This window comes from Hypanus sabinus, chromosome 19 (genome assembly GCF_030144855.1).
Source record: "Hypanus sabinus isolate sHypSab1 chromosome 19, sHypSab1.hap1, whole genome shotgun sequence".
NCBI classification, from domain to species: domain Eukaryota; kingdom Metazoa; phylum Chordata; class Chondrichthyes; order Myliobatiformes; family Dasyatidae; genus Hypanus; species Hypanus sabinus.
In genome coordinates this window covers 50,711,260-50,728,309 of record NC_082724.1, presented here as the reverse complement: position 1 = coordinate 50,728,309, position 17,050 = coordinate 50,711,260, and the positions used below count along the sequence as shown (strand labels likewise).

The 17,050-nt window shown below is 42.7% G+C and overlaps 1 protein-coding gene across 7 annotated transcripts in view; it reads right to left on the bottom strand.

The window, feature by feature from the left end:
- sumf1 (sulfatase modifying factor 1) overlaps positions 1-17,050 on the bottom strand; it is a 187,806-nt gene that overhangs the window by 155,535 nt on the left and 15,221 nt on the right. For 5 of the 7 annotated variants that reach the window (XM_059944389.1, XM_059944392.1, XM_059944387.1 and 2 more), the window contains exon 3: positions 10,452-10,526. The exons of the other annotated variants lie outside the window; for them this stretch is intronic. In XM_059944389.1, the coding sequence (XP_059800372.1) occupies positions 10,452-10,526 (75 nt within the window). The remainder of the gene's footprint in view (positions 1-10,451; positions 10,527-17,050) is intronic. 7 annotated transcript variants of the gene reach the window in all.

Sequence of the window (17,050 nt, the reverse complement as noted above, 5' to 3'; positions counted from 1 at the left end):
AAGCAAATGATAGGTGGATCTAGGTGAGGCAAAGTAACAGTCAGATGGAGGACAGAGTGGGAATCGTGACAGAAGCTGGCAGGTGTGAGGTGAGAGGCGGAGGCGACAAAGAGCTAAAAAAAGCAACTATTTGGACTGTTAACTAACAATCCCAATGAAGAGCCTCGGCCCAAAATGTTGACTGTGTATTTTCCTCTATAGATTCTGTATGACCCACTGAGCTCCTCCAGAACTTTGTGTGTTTTGATCTAAGATTAGCCGCACTGGTCGTCTCGCGTGTCTTTCTGAAGGCTGAAGATGGTAAGAGGATGGTGGAGCATGGTATAATGTGAGGGAGGTGGGGAGGGCATATGGGAATTGTGGAAGACAGGAATCAGAGGGAGGAGTGTGGGGACAATTAGCTGATGGAATGGGTGGACGAGGGGAAAGAAGCAAGGTGATGGGGCTGTGGTGAGTGTGGGAAGAAATGGGTAGGGCAACAGGAGGAGAGAACCTGAGGCAGAGAGCTTCACCGGAAGTGCTCATGCAAGAGGGTACAATCTTACTGGCTCTCCACTCTGCATTGGATCACCTGGACAATAGTAATACCTACGACAAGCTCCTGTTTATTGACTACATCTCAGCATTCAACACAATCATACCCTCATTTGTAATCAAAAACCTGGTCCTTTTGCACCTCTCTCTGCACCTGGATCTTTGACTTCTCCTCCAGGAGACCACAGTCTGTGCAGATCGGAAATAACATCACCTCCTCACTGACAAGCAACACTGGTACACCTCAAGGTTGCAACTTCGCTCTCTGCTCTACTCTCTCTACACTCACGATTGCGTGGCTAGACACAGCTCTAAGGCCATCTATAAATTTGCTAACAACACAGCTGTTGTCAGAGTTTCAGATTGATGCTGAGGAGGTGTACAGGAGTGAGGTAGATCAGCTGGCTGAGTGGTGTTGCACCAACAACCTTGCACTCAGACAGACAGGCATACTTTATTGATCCTGAGGGAAACTGTCTCGTTACAGCCACACCAACCAAGAAATGTGTAGAAATATAGCAATATAAAACCATAAATAATTAAATAATAATAAGTTAATCGTGCATGTCCAGGACCAGCCTATTGGCTCAGGATGTACTCAATGTTAGTAAGACCAAGGAATTGTTTGTAGACTTCAGGAAGGGAAGTTGAGGGAACACACACCAGTCCTCATTGAGGGATCAGTGGTAGGAAGGGTAAAAGAAGGTATGACGGCGCTTTTGTTTCACTCAGAGTTTGAGGAGAATTGGGATGTCACTAAAGAAACTCGCATATTTCTACTGATATACCATTAAGGGCATTCTAACTGGTTGGGATACCGCCTGGGATATGGAAGTGCATGAAATTGTCAACTCAGCCAGCTCTATCATGGGCACGAGCCTCCCCAGCGTCCAGGACACCTTCAAAAGCGATGCCTGAAAACGGCGACATCCATCGTTAAGGACTCCCGCCACCCATTGTTACCATCAAGGAGGAGGAACATGAGCCTGAAGAAACACACTCAACATTTCGAACAGCTTCTTCCCCTCTGCCATCAGATTTCTGAATGGACAATGATCCCATGAACACTACCCCAGTATTTTTCCGCTCTCTTTTTGTAATTACTTATTTAATTTAATTTTTTATATATATTTATTATCAGTGATAGTTTTTATTTATTATGTATTGCAACATAACACTGATGCAAAACACAGAGCTTTACAACATGTGTCAATGATATTAAACCTAATTCTGATTCTGATTTCAGATTGTAGACTATCCCGGAATACCAGGTACTGTTCCCCTTGTCTGCACCCTGGCTAGAGGAGGCTGAGGGGAGGAGAGCTGGAATAGTGATGAAAATTAAAATGGGAGGGGTATGGGGGAACTATGGTTCAGGTGCAGGTTGATGGGGTGAAGCAGGACAATAGTTTGGCACAGACTAGATGGGCCGAAGGGTCTGTTTCTGCACTGTAGTGCTCTATGACTTTATTATTATTGTTACATGTGCCAAGATACAATGAAAAGCTTGTCTTGCAGACTGTTCATACAGATCAGATCCTTACACAGTGGATTGAGTGAGAGTAAGGTAAAACAATAACAGTGCCGAATAAAGAGTTAAAGGTAAATGATAAAATGGAAAAGGTAGATTGTGAGGCCAAGAGTTCGTCTCATCATACAACATAACAATTATTAAAAGCGCAGTGAGAGTAAACTGCAATTCATAGGAACAAAGGTAAATTGGACTGTTTCATATTATGGGAACTAGATTATACGTCGGGGGTGTTCATAAGCTGGGCATTTGTGACCTGGGTCTGTACTATCTGTCAAAACACCCTGACCATCCACAATATGGTCTGTTGCAGCCTTTACTGATGCAAACATAATGAATTTCAACATGTTGAACAATTTCAACAAGGTAAATTGGACTGTTTCATATTATGGGAACTAGTTTATATGTCGGGGGTGTTCATAAGCTGGGCATTTGTGACCTGGGTCTGTACTATCTGTACTATCTATCAAAACACCCTGACCATCCACAATATGGTCTGTTGCAGCCTTTACTGATGCAAACATATGAACTTCAACATGTTGTGGGTTAGGACATAAGGATATAGGAGCAGAATTAAGCCATTCAGCCGATTGAGTCTGCTCCACCATTCCATAATAGCTGATTCTGGCTCCCACTTAACCCTATGCACCTGCCTTCCCACCATATCCTTAGATACCCTGACCAATATGGAAACTATCAACTTCCACCTTAAATATTCTCATGAACTTGGCTTTCACCGCAGTCTGTGGCAAAGCATTTCACAGATCCACTACTCTCTGGCTAAAATAATTCTTCCTTACCTCTGTTCTAAAATGTTGCCCCACAATTTGGAGGCCCTTCTCGTTCTGGATATCCCCACCACAGGAAACAACCTCGTCACATCCACCCTATCTAGTCCTTTCAACATTTGTTGCCCTTATTGTAAAAAAAGTACATGTGAAACTGTGTAGAATGTGTGTAACTCAGTTTCCCTCCATACTAAAATTCTGTAGATTTTACAAATTATCTGCGAAAAGACAGAATCAACAATATGGAACTTGTCACTGATTCCATTAAAATATTCCACACTACCCTTTGTAATCCTGGCGCAAAACACTGGGAAACTTTTTTTTCTCGGTATCATATGTTTTGACATAAGTCCTTCAGACAAAATGTCATGGAGTTGTCAAAGTTACCCCCAACCCATTTCCCCACCAAAAAAAGTTTAAACAACTGACGGTTGAGAAGGCATGGTCTTGAAATTGGTTGGAAGTGTTCAAACTAAACGTTCGCCCACATCCAGAAATATAATGGAGTATTAAAATAAAAATTGAAAATTGTTTCAGATAATTTAAATTAACAAGCTATTAAGGAGACGTTAATAAGTTTTACAATACTGAGCCATGGGAAAGCCGTTTTAAATTAACAGGCCATTACCCAGGTCTCTAGCAGCTATTCTCTTCTGTTGGAATCCAGAAGAAAGTACTACAGGTAATGCAGAATGTTTAGGCAGATTGCTGCTTCTTTGATGAACGACATGTGTCCACCATTGGAATTCTATGGTCACGGTCACAATGGCACTGAATTTCCACACTTCAGCAGATATAGTTAGAGCTCACAAAGTTGCCAGTCTGACAGAATGGCAAAGCACAAGTAGCTTTGCTGTCATTAGTTCCACAAAATATCAGCCATAAAGAGCTACAAATTCAGCTTGACCTGAAGGATGTTCATTGTCATGGCAATTGTATTCACAGTGACATTCACATTTTGTATTATTCAACACACACATACTTCTCTGCAACTTCTGCTGTCTCTAACGAGATCCCATCAGCAGGCACAACTAGCCTTTCCCTGCCCTTTCCTCTCCACTATCTGCAGGGATTGCTCTCTCCGACACATTTTCCCATTCATCCCTCCCTACGTGCTTATAATTGCAACCGCACCAAGTGTTGCAACTGACCCTACGCATTCTTCCCTCACCTCCATTTAGGGCCCTAAACAGTCCTTCACATGGAACCCATCAGTGTCATTTATTGCATCAGATGGTCCCAGGGAGACCTAATGCAAATTGGCAGATCACTGCTCCATTCACCATCAGCCAGGGTCTGCCAGAGGCCAGCATTTTAATTCCTCTTTCGCACATCATATCTGTCCATGGCCTCCTCCCCTCTTCTTCCCCTTGATTCCTGACCCCATCACCCCATCTCTTCCCCTCTGTCCATCACACGTTTTCCTTTCTCCAGTTCCCCTCCTCACCTCCTTCCCTGTGTTCCATCGTCCAATGTCCACTATCAGATTCCATGTTCTTCACCCTTTGTCACTTCCACCTATCAGCTTCCAGGTTCTAATATTATAACTACTCTTTCCCCTCCTCCATCCAAGACAGCTCCCTCACCTGGATCCACCTCTTGCCCACCAACTCTGCTTCCCCCCCTTCCCTCCACCCTTTGATTCTAGCTATCTCCCCTCTTTCTTTCCAGTCCTGAGGTAGGATCTCAACACAAAACGTTGACTGTCCATTTCTTCTCCAAAGATCTTTGAACTTTTATTTATTGAGATAAAGTGCAGAATAGCCCTTTCTGGCCCTTCAAGCCATGTCATCCCCAGCAATCCACCGATTTACCCCTAGCATAATCACGGGACTATTTACAATGACCAATTAACCTACCAATTGGTAGGTCTTTGGACTATGGGAGGAAACAGGAGGAACCTGGAGAACTTACAAACTCCTTCCAGCAGCAGGAATTGAACCCGGGTCACCTGTACAGCAAAGCATTGTGCTAACCACTACCCTACCATGCCTGACCTGCTGAGTTCCTTCAGGATCTGCAGTCTCTCATGTCTCATATTATTCTGCAATGTCTTTAAAGAGTTGTCGTGGCTATCCCTTGAGGTCGAGGATGATGGTCTTCACTCCGTTTCCACAGAGCGAAGACGCCTGTGCGTGTATTTGTTTAACATGTACTTGATGTTGCACACCAAGAAGCACATGATACTTCACAAATCAACCAACTGATTCCAATGGCATGGAAGCCACGACGATTGGAGCTGATGTTGCAGCCTTCATCCGCCTTCACAGCCGTTGAGTTTGAAGTAACTTCATCCGCCTGTTCCACTGTCGAGGTCTTGGTTGGATTGTTCTTTGTCGGGGACCTCACCCTCGACCTTACCGCCATGGGTGACCCTACCAGGAGCATAGCTCCAGACGGCATCGCTCTCGGGATCTCAGGACCACACAAGCTTCTCCACCGCTACAATGTGACAATCCATGGAGAAGATGGGTGGGCAGCACCATAACGTAGGGGTTGGTGCATCACACTACAGCGATCACACATGATCACGTGGGATTCCTCCCACATTCCAAAGATGTATGGTTAGAATTAGTGAGTTGTGGGCATGCTATGTTGGCGCTGGAAGCATGGCATCACCTGCCCAGTTCAATCCTCGCTGATTTTAATTGACACAAACGGCATATTTCACTCTATATTCTGATGTTTTGCTGTACAGTCGGCCCTCCTCATCCGTGGGGGATTGGTTCTGGGACCCCTCACAGATACCAAAATTCGCGGATGCTCAAGTCCCTTATTCAACCTGTCTCAATGTGGTGGACCTTAGGACCCAGCGGAACCCCAGACCTTATTTAAGCTGTCTCAGAGCGGTGGACATTAGGACCCGGCAGCAGAGATCTGAGTCCGCAGTGTTTCTGTTCGCGAAAATAATCATGAACACGATTGAAAATAAAGTGGAAATACTAAAGCGATCAGAAAGAGGTGAAATGCCATCGGTCATTGGAAAAGTGTTAGGCTACGTCAGTCAACGAGCGGAACAATTTTAAAGGATAAAGTGAGAAAGGCTCTGCCCCGATAAAAGCTACAATTATTACTAAGCAACACAGTGGTTTAATGATTTGGTTTTGGGGTTTTGGGTTTTTGATCCTCCACATCAATCCGGCACGGTGGAGAGCACACTCGAGAGCAGTCTGTCCCTAGAACTTCCGTTCCCGAGCCCGGCGCTGAAATATACATTCTTAAGTGTTTTATATGCATAGAAAGGTAAAATATATACTATATACTAAGACAAATATTTGACTAACTGATGCTAAATAATACCAGATGTACCTGTTCTGACTTATTTAGTAAGAGAACTTCTGATTTTTTGCGATCCTGATCCACGATAACCCACGCACATCCTCCCGTATACTTTAAATCATCTCTAGATTACTTATAAATACCTAATACAATATAAATGCTATGTAAAGTAGTTGTTATACTGCATTGTTTAGGGAATAATGACAAGAAAAAAAAGTCTGCTCATGCTCGAACAACAAGCGCTGGAAGAGCACTTCCGGGTTTTCACATTCGCAGTTGGTTGAATTCGTGTATGCGGAGTTTGCAGATAAGGAGGCCTGACTGTACATGCGACAAATAAAGATAAGCTTTAATCGTTACTCACACAGTTGAAAAAATAAGGTGTAAAATATTCAGACTATTTTCTCCCTTCACTTGAGGAGCTGTGAACAAAATCTGTAGAGGTCACAAAAGTAAGAACTTGTCCTATCTTCCAGTTCTCAGGGTCCCAATGGTGAATTTCTAAAATTGAAGCATAGCTCTATAGTAATCAACTCTAATGCCCTCCCCCCTCAACTCTGACTTCCCATTTCCACACTTGCCTACGACAAAATGGCCAGGAGTCAATCTGTCTAAGAGATTTGCTGCTTTGGTCTTGTCCATGGGAAGTATCAGCCATTGTTTTGGTAAGTCTGTTTGGGAAGATGAATAACTAGTGGTGAAATATGAAATCACCTGAAAATCTGAACCAGCCAAGGACGTTGTTATGCTGGACAGATTGCAGAGGAGGTTCACCAGGACGTTGCCTGGATCAGAGGATTTTAGTTATCAGGAGAGATTGGAGAGTTTGGGCTTGTTTACTGTAAGGAGGCTGATATTGATGTATATAGAATTATAAGAACTGCAGATAGGAAGAATGGTTGAAATATTTTTCCCATGCTAATGTTATCAAGAGAAGAGGGTACAGTTTTAAGATGAGAAGAAGCAATTTAAAAAGGGATTTGAGTGCTAATATATTTTTCACAGAGTGGTTGATATGTACAACTCATTGTCAGGTGAGTCAGATACAAACATTTCATTTAAGAGGTATTTAGGGAAAGTATATAAGGATTCGGTCCTAATGCAGTCAAGTGGGATTAGTGAAGATGGACAGAAAACTTATCATGGGCTGAATCATAAACACAAGGGATTCTGCAGTTGCTCTAAATTAATGGTTGCCAACCCGTTGATCGCGATCGACTAGTCGATCTTTTGGAGACTTTCCCAGCAGATCCCAAAAAAAAATTAAAATTAATACACAAATACTGTTGAGAGATTGTTTCTGAGTTGTGGGGTTGTAGTTCCGTTGTTTCTGGCCAGTGCGCATGTGTGTAGCTCCCTCGCCACGCACTACACAGTGTAATTCAGTGGTCCCCAACCACCAGGCCGCGAGGAAACAATATGAGTCAGCTGCACCTTTCCTCATTCCCTGTCACGGCCACTGTTGAACTCGAACGCACGTGAGGTCATCAGTCGCCTAAACGCAGTGATGCCTGTGCGCCAGGGATCACTGGTTGGCCTCAGATAACCAGGCGCCTTGCGTGGCCGGCGGGAAGTGCCATTGCTATTGGCCTGGAGTGCGGACAGATGGGCGCCGCCTCTAAACCTGTTTACCACACCAAATGTTCGTGGGGAATCCGGTGCTAAAATATTCGCAGACGATCTAATTCGGGCTCAGGTCAGGATTTCATAAGTAGCAGAGCAGCTACCTCACCGGCCGATAGCTCCTACGGGGTGGGGGGGGAGTGGGAACGCGCCCTTTCGCGCTTTTCGCTCGTTAGTTGGCTGCTTTCTCCGGACTGCGACTGCCGCGGCCCCAGTACGGGAACAGCCGCACCTGGCCAAGGCGTTTGGCAGCAGGCGGGCGGGAGGCTTTCAAATGAGGCAATGAAGCACTCAAAGCTGCTTCAGTACCCTGAGTCCAAGCACCCTGCACTTAAAGACAAACCCACTGAGTTTTTTCAGTGGAAAAAAACGCGAGCAAGTGGGACAGCAGCTAAGTGCTGAGAGCCAAGAAAACTAAATTGCGGAAAAGACTGGACATAAGGAACCCGCTTCAAGTACCGCTGTATTCCGGTCGTGCTTAACACCGCCCTACTGCACCCCCCACCCCCACCGTCAAGAATACTGTCAGTATTAAACCGGTCCGTGGTGCAAAAAAAGGGTGGTGACCCCTGGTGTTCATATATTATTTCTACTTCCTGGTTGCAGGGTTTTACTCCCGGTCTTTTCTGCCCCGGTGCGCATGCGTGTAACTAATCAATTTGTGGTCGATCTCACCTTTCACTGAGGCTGAGGTAGGGGATCTTGGGCTTAAAAAGGTTGGTGACCGCTATTTTAAATCCAAACTCAGCGGGTCAAGCAGCATCTATGGAAGGGAATAAAGTGTTGATGTTTCTGGCCGAGACTCTTCATAAGAACATAGAGAAATAGGAGCAGGAGTCGGCCATCTGGCCCGTCGAGCCTGCTCTGTCATTCAATAAGATCATGTTTGATCTGGCCAGGAACTTATCTCCACCTGCCTGCCTTTTCCCCATATCCCTTCATTCCCCTACTATGCAAAAATCTATCCAACATTGTCTTAAATATATATACTGAGGCAGCCTTCACTGATTCATCAGGGATAGAAAGGAAGGGGGAAGAAGGTCTCACCAACCACCTGCCAGCTTGTAGTCCCAGCTTGATCTGCTGAGTTCGTCCAGCATTTTGTGTGTGTTGTAGTGGGCTGAATGGCCTGTTTCTGTACTGTACAACTCCATGACTAATGAATGCTCACCAAGCCTTCACTCCACTTCATATCAGCTCATCCAAATTCATCAACCTACTAGATTCTCAACACAGCTCAAACAGGCTGGTCTAGCCGACTTTCCTGCCATCAGACGCGAGTTGCAGTGAATTTACTTGGCAGTGAATCAGGATCATAATGGAGAACAAACCAAAGTTTTCTGCAATTTGAAAGTTTGAAAATTTGAAACTGTTTGGTTCATTAAACTTAATACATAACGCAATGTTATGTACTAACATTTGAGCATTTGATGGCTCTGGCCCATACTTGCTGGAGTTTAGAAGAATGGGGGCATATCATTGAAATCTATCAAATATCGAAAGGCCTAGATGGAATGGATATGGAGAGGACGTTTCTTATAATGAGGGAATCTAGGACCAGAGGGCCCAGCCTCAGAATATAAAGGTGTCTCCTTAGAACAGAAATGAGAAGGAATTTCTTTAGCCAGAGGGTGATAAATCTATGGAATTAATTGCCACAGATTGCAGTGGAGGCCAAGTCATTGTGTATATTTAAAGGAGAGATTGATAGACTCTTGATTAGAAAAGGCATCAAATTCTCAGAGGCTATATTCCACAAATAGTATTTTTTTAACCGAACATGACAAAATGTAGCATTATCCACAAATTTACTGAGGAACGCCTGAAATTCTGGTCGTTTGTCTTTGAAGAGGTTATCTCCAAGCTCGTACTTGCCAGGCTTTCCTCTGAAACTTTACTGTTTGAGGCTGATAATGTTTAGCGATGTCTTGATCAATTCTGCCTACTTTATTAATATCAGCTGACTTTACCATTCCAGCCAGATCCCAGCTGGAATGAACTGCCGTTCCGCATGTAGTAGGACGTCACATGGAAGGCTTGTAATTGAAGCAGAAATAGTGTACGGCTGTAATGTTCTGGTTGTCAGTAAGTATTAAACACTTTCACAACTTACAAAAAGAAGCAGATGCTCATAACAATGCCTTACCCCGATTGTTGGACCAAATTCGGCACATGTGAATGTCTTGTTTCTCCCTTTCAAAACTGGAATAAGTTATTTTTAGAAGTTTATGTTATTATGCAGGACTAGACAAACATTTTAATTTAGCACTTTTAAATCTTAGTGCTTTTAAATTTAGATGGACTTCTCTACCAACCCCCCTCCCCATGGTCCATCTGTGATGGGGAGGGAGTTTGGAAACCTGCTCTACAGCACCACCTCCTGGCTAATGCCATAACAGCTCCCGAATGGAAAACTGTTGACATATAAAATTTCCATTCTGGACATTTCGTGGAAACAGCACTCACAAATTATTATTGCAGAAAAACAGAACAGGAATTTTTTGGCAAAAGATAAATAAGATATCCAGAACATTTTAAACAAAAGTGTCCAAATATTCATGCACCTCTTGTGATGTTCATTATTTCAAAAGAAGCTGGGTTAAATACAAAAGTCATAATCTTATGGTGTTGATATGTGATTTCAGATTGGGCATATCATCATGACACTGGGTATGTACGATGTGCACATCACTTACAGCTTGGGTAATGCCGCTCTTCACCTTTTCACTCAGCAGTCCCTCAAACACAAAGGAGTCTCCAAATGTTTCTGCCTAAAAAAGTCAAAGAACACCAAGTGATTGCGACCTGTCACAAGTAACTATCCTATCATGGCTGCTTTGATCTATCTTGATTTAGACAGCTTCAGTCATGCATCTATATTCGTGCAAATATAATTTCTGAAGTTCTTTGTGATCTGCTTTCTTCTGTTTATGTATTTACTTTTAAAGCTGTTGCATGCTGACACAGGACTTCACTGCCTTCTCAAAACAATGTAAACGAAGCATTAAAGGCAAGAGAAAATCTGCAGATGTTGGAAATCTACACAACACACACAAAATGCTGGAAGGAACTTAGCAGGCCAGGCAACGTCTATGGAAAAGAGTACAGTCGACGTTTCAGTACTGCATGAAGGGTCTCAGCCTGAAACATTGACTGTACTCTTTTCCATAGATGCTGCCTGGCCTGCTGAGTTCCTCCAGCATTTTGAGTGTGCTGCTTAAATGAAGCATTACTTTAAAAGTGAAATGTAATGCTGTTACCATTACAGAGACTTAGTTGACGCCAAGGCAAATGGCTGCTGAAGGAAGACTAAGAGTTGACTTGATAGAACTGTACAAGATGATACGAAGCAGAGACTTTTCTCCAGGATGGATTGACTGGAGGAAGGTACAGAGATGATGTTAGGTTTTTACACAGAGTGGTGGATGCCTGAACGCCCTGACTGGGGTGCTGGTAAAGGCAGATACAGAGGAAACATTTAAGAAACTCTTAGATAGCCACATCAATGACAGAAAAATGGAGAACTATGTTGGAGGGAAGCTTAGATTGATCTTAGAGTCCTATCAAAGGTTGGTCATGTATCCAGACATTAGGGATCAAAACAAACTTTCATCTTCCACTGTTGCCAAGATTATTGGATTGGGGATACGTCAGGCCGCCCACTAGGGATTGTGGCACTGGGTAGGCAAAGCTGCAGCGCAGCAATTTCTGCATTGTTTGTCTGATGATCAAAGGGAAAGCATGGGAAAGTTATGGGCAACAGAATGGCGTTTGAGGAAGAGAGCATCTCCCAACATCCGGAAGGAAGACTGGGAAAGAATATCAAAGTACAGAAAATAATATAAGACCAGGAATCGATGTTTTGTGGCAGGGACACAATAAAGCATGAAAATACACATGCAGTGGCCACTTTATTAGGTGTAGCTGCACGCCAGCTGATTATTGCAAATGTCAGTCAATCGTGTGGTAGCAACTCAACTTATAAAAGCATGCAGATGTGGTCAAGAGGTTCAGTTGTTGTTCAGGCCAAACCAGAATAGGGAAGAAATGTGAATTAAGTGACTTTGACTGTGGAATGATTGTTGGTGCTAGACAGGTTGGTTTGTGTATCTCTGAAACTGCTGATCAAAAGGGATTTTTGTGCACGATTTTCTCTTAAGTTTATAGAGAATGGTGCGAGAAATAAAATGCATTCTGTAAGCAGCAGTTCTGTAGGTGAAAACTCATTGTTAATGAGCAAGGTCAGAGGAGAATGGCCTGACTGGTTCAGACTGACAGGAAGGCAACAGTATCTCAAATAACCACGTGTTACAATAGCGGAGTGCAGAAGTGAATGCATAACATGTCAAACCTTACTTTAAACTGGAAGAATATTTTTTGACGAAAACCTTATTGAAATATAAATGTTTGTTGAATGGATCTTCTGGGCTGCTTTTTCTATCTTTTCACTAAAACTACCATGAGCACACGTCTCAAAGGTACTGGCACTGGAGAAACACCAGATCCTAACATACACCAGTGGCGTGTTTATTGCTGAACAGATTTGGCTGGTCTTCCCATTTGGACTTCAGAAGGTCTCCCCCTGAACTGAACAAAATGTTAGTCCAGTTATCCATTCCTAATTTATAGCAAATTTAAATCCCATTATCCACTCCCTAACACATTTCTACTTAAGTACTATTGTGCTCAGTCTGAGCAAACATACAAATAAACTATGAGAAAAGAGCACATAATTATTGCTGTGAGGCAAATAACTACCACAAAAGTGTAATTCCACAAATGGAAACCTTTTCATAAAGTGATTCTGTGAGTGCAGTGTTAAGCAAAGCTTTAATATTGTTTAGTCTCTGGCTTATATAAAATAGTACATAATATTCTATCAGATAGCAGCTCAGGGAATCAGGCTCAGGCTCCATGGATCCAGGCAGTCCACTAGTAGTGTGCTTCCAAAGTCTCTCTACCTGTAATTCCAAATATAGGCCAGAGCTTTCCCTAATTCCTACCGGTTGAGCACTTCCTAAGACACGCCATTCAATTCACACTGCGTTTACATGAATAACTAAAGCATATATTGCAAAAACAATATTATACATCTACTTAGTGAGTACACCTGCTGATTAATGCAAACATCTAATCAGCCAATCTTGTGGCAACAACTCAATACATAAAAGCATGCAGACCTGGTCAAGAGGTTTGGTTGTTGTTCAGACTAAATATCAGAATGGGGAAGAAATGTGTTCTAAACGACCTTGATTGTGGAATGATTGTTGGTGCCAGACAGGGCTGTTTGAGTGTCTCAGAAACTGCTGATGTCCTGGGATTTTCACGCATAATACTCTCTAGAGTTTACAGAGAATGGTGTGCAAAGCAAAAAAAAATCCAGTGAGTGGCAGTTGCCTTGTTTTTGAGAGAGGTCAAAGGAGATGACCAGGCTGGATTAAATTGACAGGAAGGCAACAGTAAGTCAAATAACCATGCAGAATGGCATCTCTGAACACACATGTTGAACCTTGAAGAGAATGGACTACATCATCAAAGGACCACACCAGGTTCCACTCTTGCACCTAATAAAATGGCCACTGAGAGTATTTGAAAATAAATTTTAACTAGGTTTTACCTTTTGCTCATGAGGCATTATCTAGTTAAAGACTGTAATTGAACTGATGATTAAATAGGTCTTTGCGTCAGATTTCTGATCAAAACTCAGATTATTAATGACAAATAAAATACCCAAAATAAAGATCAAATGGAGAATATCAGAAATTCACTAAACTGTGCAAGAAGATGTTCCTATGACTGTCATGTAATCTTGCAGCAATGGGAAGGGAACAGTTTGACTTCTATGTATTTACAGATGTATCGGTTTGATTCACTTTAAACTGACTTCAACAATGCCTTCTGTCCAGGAGATAGTTAAGGAAGGACAATAAATGCTGGCCTTCTCAGTGACATTCATATCCTGCAAATGAATAAATTAAAAAGTAATAAAATAACTGCAATCAACTGCAATTTATTATGCATGCAAGAGGTTCTATAACCGAAACATCTTTGGTTTTATAATTAAGCACCATAAACAGTGCCTAAGGGGAGCACACGCAGCAGAAGGAGAGGAACATTTTACCCATGCAGATTAATTATGTTATCTAGAACATGCAAGTAAACGTTTGATCAGGAGGGACACATAAGACCATAAGAATAGGAGCAGAATTAGGCCATTTAGCCCATCGAGTCTGTTCTGCCATTTCATCATGGCTGATCTCAGATCTCATTCAACCCCACGCACCTGTCTTCTTGCCATATCCTTAGATGCCCTAACCAATTAGGAAACTATCAACTTCCTCTTTAAATATACCCATGGACTTGGCCTCTGCTGCAGTCTGTTGCACAGCATTCCACATATTCACCAGCCTCTGGCTAAAAAAATTCCTCCTTCCCTCTGTTCTAAAAGCCCACTCCTCAATTTTGAAGCTGTGCCCTCTAGTTCTGGATACCCCCACCAAGTTGACAGTGTTGTTAAGAAGGCATATGGTGTGTTGGCCTTCACCAACTGTGGAACTGAGTTCAAGAGTGTGAGGTAATTTACAGTTATATAAGACCTTAGTAAGACCCCACTTGAAGTACTGTGTTCAGTTCTGAACACCTCACTACAGGAAGGATGTGGAAGCCATAGAAAGGGTGCAGAGGAGATATACAAGGATGTTGCCTGGCTTGGGGAGCATGCCTAATAATAATAGGTTGAGTGAACTCGGCCTTTTCTCCTTGGAATGACAGAGGATGAGAGATGACCCGATAGAGGTGTATAAGATGATGACAGGCATTGATCATGTGGATAATCAGGGGCTTTTTCCCCAGGGCTGAAATGGCTAACAAGAGGGGGCATAGTTTTAAGGTGGTTAGAAGTAGGTACAAGGGGGATGTCAGAGATTAAGTTTTCACAGAGAGTGGTGGGTGCATGGAATGTACTGCCAGCAATGGTAGTGGAGGCGGATACAATAAGGTCTTTAAGAGACTCTTACATGGAGCTTAGAAAAATAGAGGTCTATGCGGTAGGGAAATTCTAGGCAGCTTCTAGAGTAGGTTACGTGGTCAGCACAACATTGTGGGCCAAAAGGCCTGTAATGTTCTGTAGATTTTCTATATTTCATAGGAAACATCCTCTCCACAATCGCCTTATCTAGTCCTTTCAACATTTGGTAGGTTTCAATGAGAACCATTTTACTAAATTTGAGTTGAGTACAGACCCAAAGCTACCAAATGTTCCTATATGTTAACCCCTTCATTCCCAGAATCATCCTCTGGAGTCATTCCTATGACAACATATCCTTTCTGAGATATGGGGCCCAAACCTGTCGACAATACTCTAAGTGTGGCCTGACTAGTGTCTTATAAAGCCTCAGCATTATCTCCTTGCTTTTATATTCTATTCCCCTTGAAATAAATACTAACATTATATTTGCCTTCTGTAGCACAGACTCAACCTGTAAATTAACCATCTGGGAATCTTGCACGAGGACTCCTGCACCTCTGATGTTTCAATTTTCTCCCCATTTCGATAGCAGTCTGCACTATTGTTCCTTTTACCCAAATGAGTCAGCCTTGAGGAATAGTCCATAATTCACTCACTCCATTCCTCACCCTTGAAGAATGGTCCAGAACTCACTCAATTAAAAGGGGCGCTGACCAAGAGGACCCACTGGCGTAAATTTCAAAGTTATCGGTATCTTGGATCCTTGTGAAAATATAGTTTAATTTATTCCTCCCTCCCCCCACCCCCATATAATTTAGCTTCTACAGTTTTGTGCAGAAGACAGCACCATGGTCAACTTAACTGCAGAAACACGAATTGCATCTTTTGTCTTAATGACTCTCCTTCCCCTTCAGCTCTTTATTGGTCCTTTCCTCCACTTTACCCCACTCTTGTTTATTCTCTGCTCACTGTTTCACAGGTTGCGTGGGCACAAGTTAATAAAGAGGTGAGTGAGGATGTATTAAATCACAGGTCAAACAGGGGCCATTCCAGTACCCCCTGATGTGGGAGTTGTGTAGGTCATAATTAACATCCACTAATTGCTTATTATTAGTGTTTCAAACAAAAATTATGTAAAGGATATTAAATTATTGAGATGTATTTTTTTTTAAACATTCTCACAGGCACATCCCCACCTCCACCTGGGTTCATCTATCTGTGATTGGGACCAAACACCCGTGGGTTTTCCTCTTTGAAAAAGAGTATGCTTTTCATCAAAAAGCAGAGGATACTCGTGTAAACCTTTCATTTCTCAGTATATACAACTTTGGCAATTCTAATCACACAGCGTGGTAACAGGCTGCTTGGTCAAACCTGTCCATTCTGACCATAAAGTCTACTTGAGATAGTCCGGTTTTTCTGCATTTGGACCATATCCCTCAAAACCTTTTCTATTCATGCACTTGTCAAAACTTCTTTTAAATGTTGTGATTGTACCCTTCTCCACGCCTTGTCACAGCTCATGCCACGTACTCAACACCCTCTGTGTGGAAAAAGTTGCCACTTTTATCCACTTTATCTTACCCACTTTAATCTTTCCCCTCTGTCTTCTGGGTTTAGGCTCCCCTACCCTGGGGATAAAGGACTGTGACCTTATCTGTGCCCCAGATAACTCAACCACTAACACGCCAGGAGCAAAAGGCCTAGCCTATCAGACCTCTTATACTATTATTCCAGACCCCACAACATCTTGTGAATCTTGTCTGCCCCCTTTCCAGCTGGTATTGGCATTGATTTGTTACTGAGAAACAATGAAAAGCTTTTGTTTTGTATACCACGCTAAGTTTAATGACATCCTTCCTGTAACTGGGCAAACGGAACCCCATGCTATGGGGTCATACAGCTCAAAAACAGGCCCTTCAGCCCACTGTATGTGTGTTGCCTTTTGCATCTATCTATACCAATCCCATTTACCAGGTCTAAGTTAATGGTGCAATTTTTCTAATGCAATATGAAACATGTAAAAGAAAAGATGACCAGAAAAATCTAGTTTTACCAGTTGAGAAATAAATTTTAAACACAACACTAGAAGAACTTCAAGGAGCCTTTTGGTAGGCAAACTTCAGAAGACACTACAAAAATTACTAAAATCAAGGGGAGTATATACCACCCTGGTCAGATGCTTTCCGTGGGTTCACACTCTGGAAGACTGATATTCTCAATGGTGGCTGTGGTTTCAGTTGCACTGAACACTGTCGGTGTGCATGATGACATAGCAATCCCTTTCTGTTCAAAGTGTGCACAGGAATTGTTAAGTTCATTGGTTAG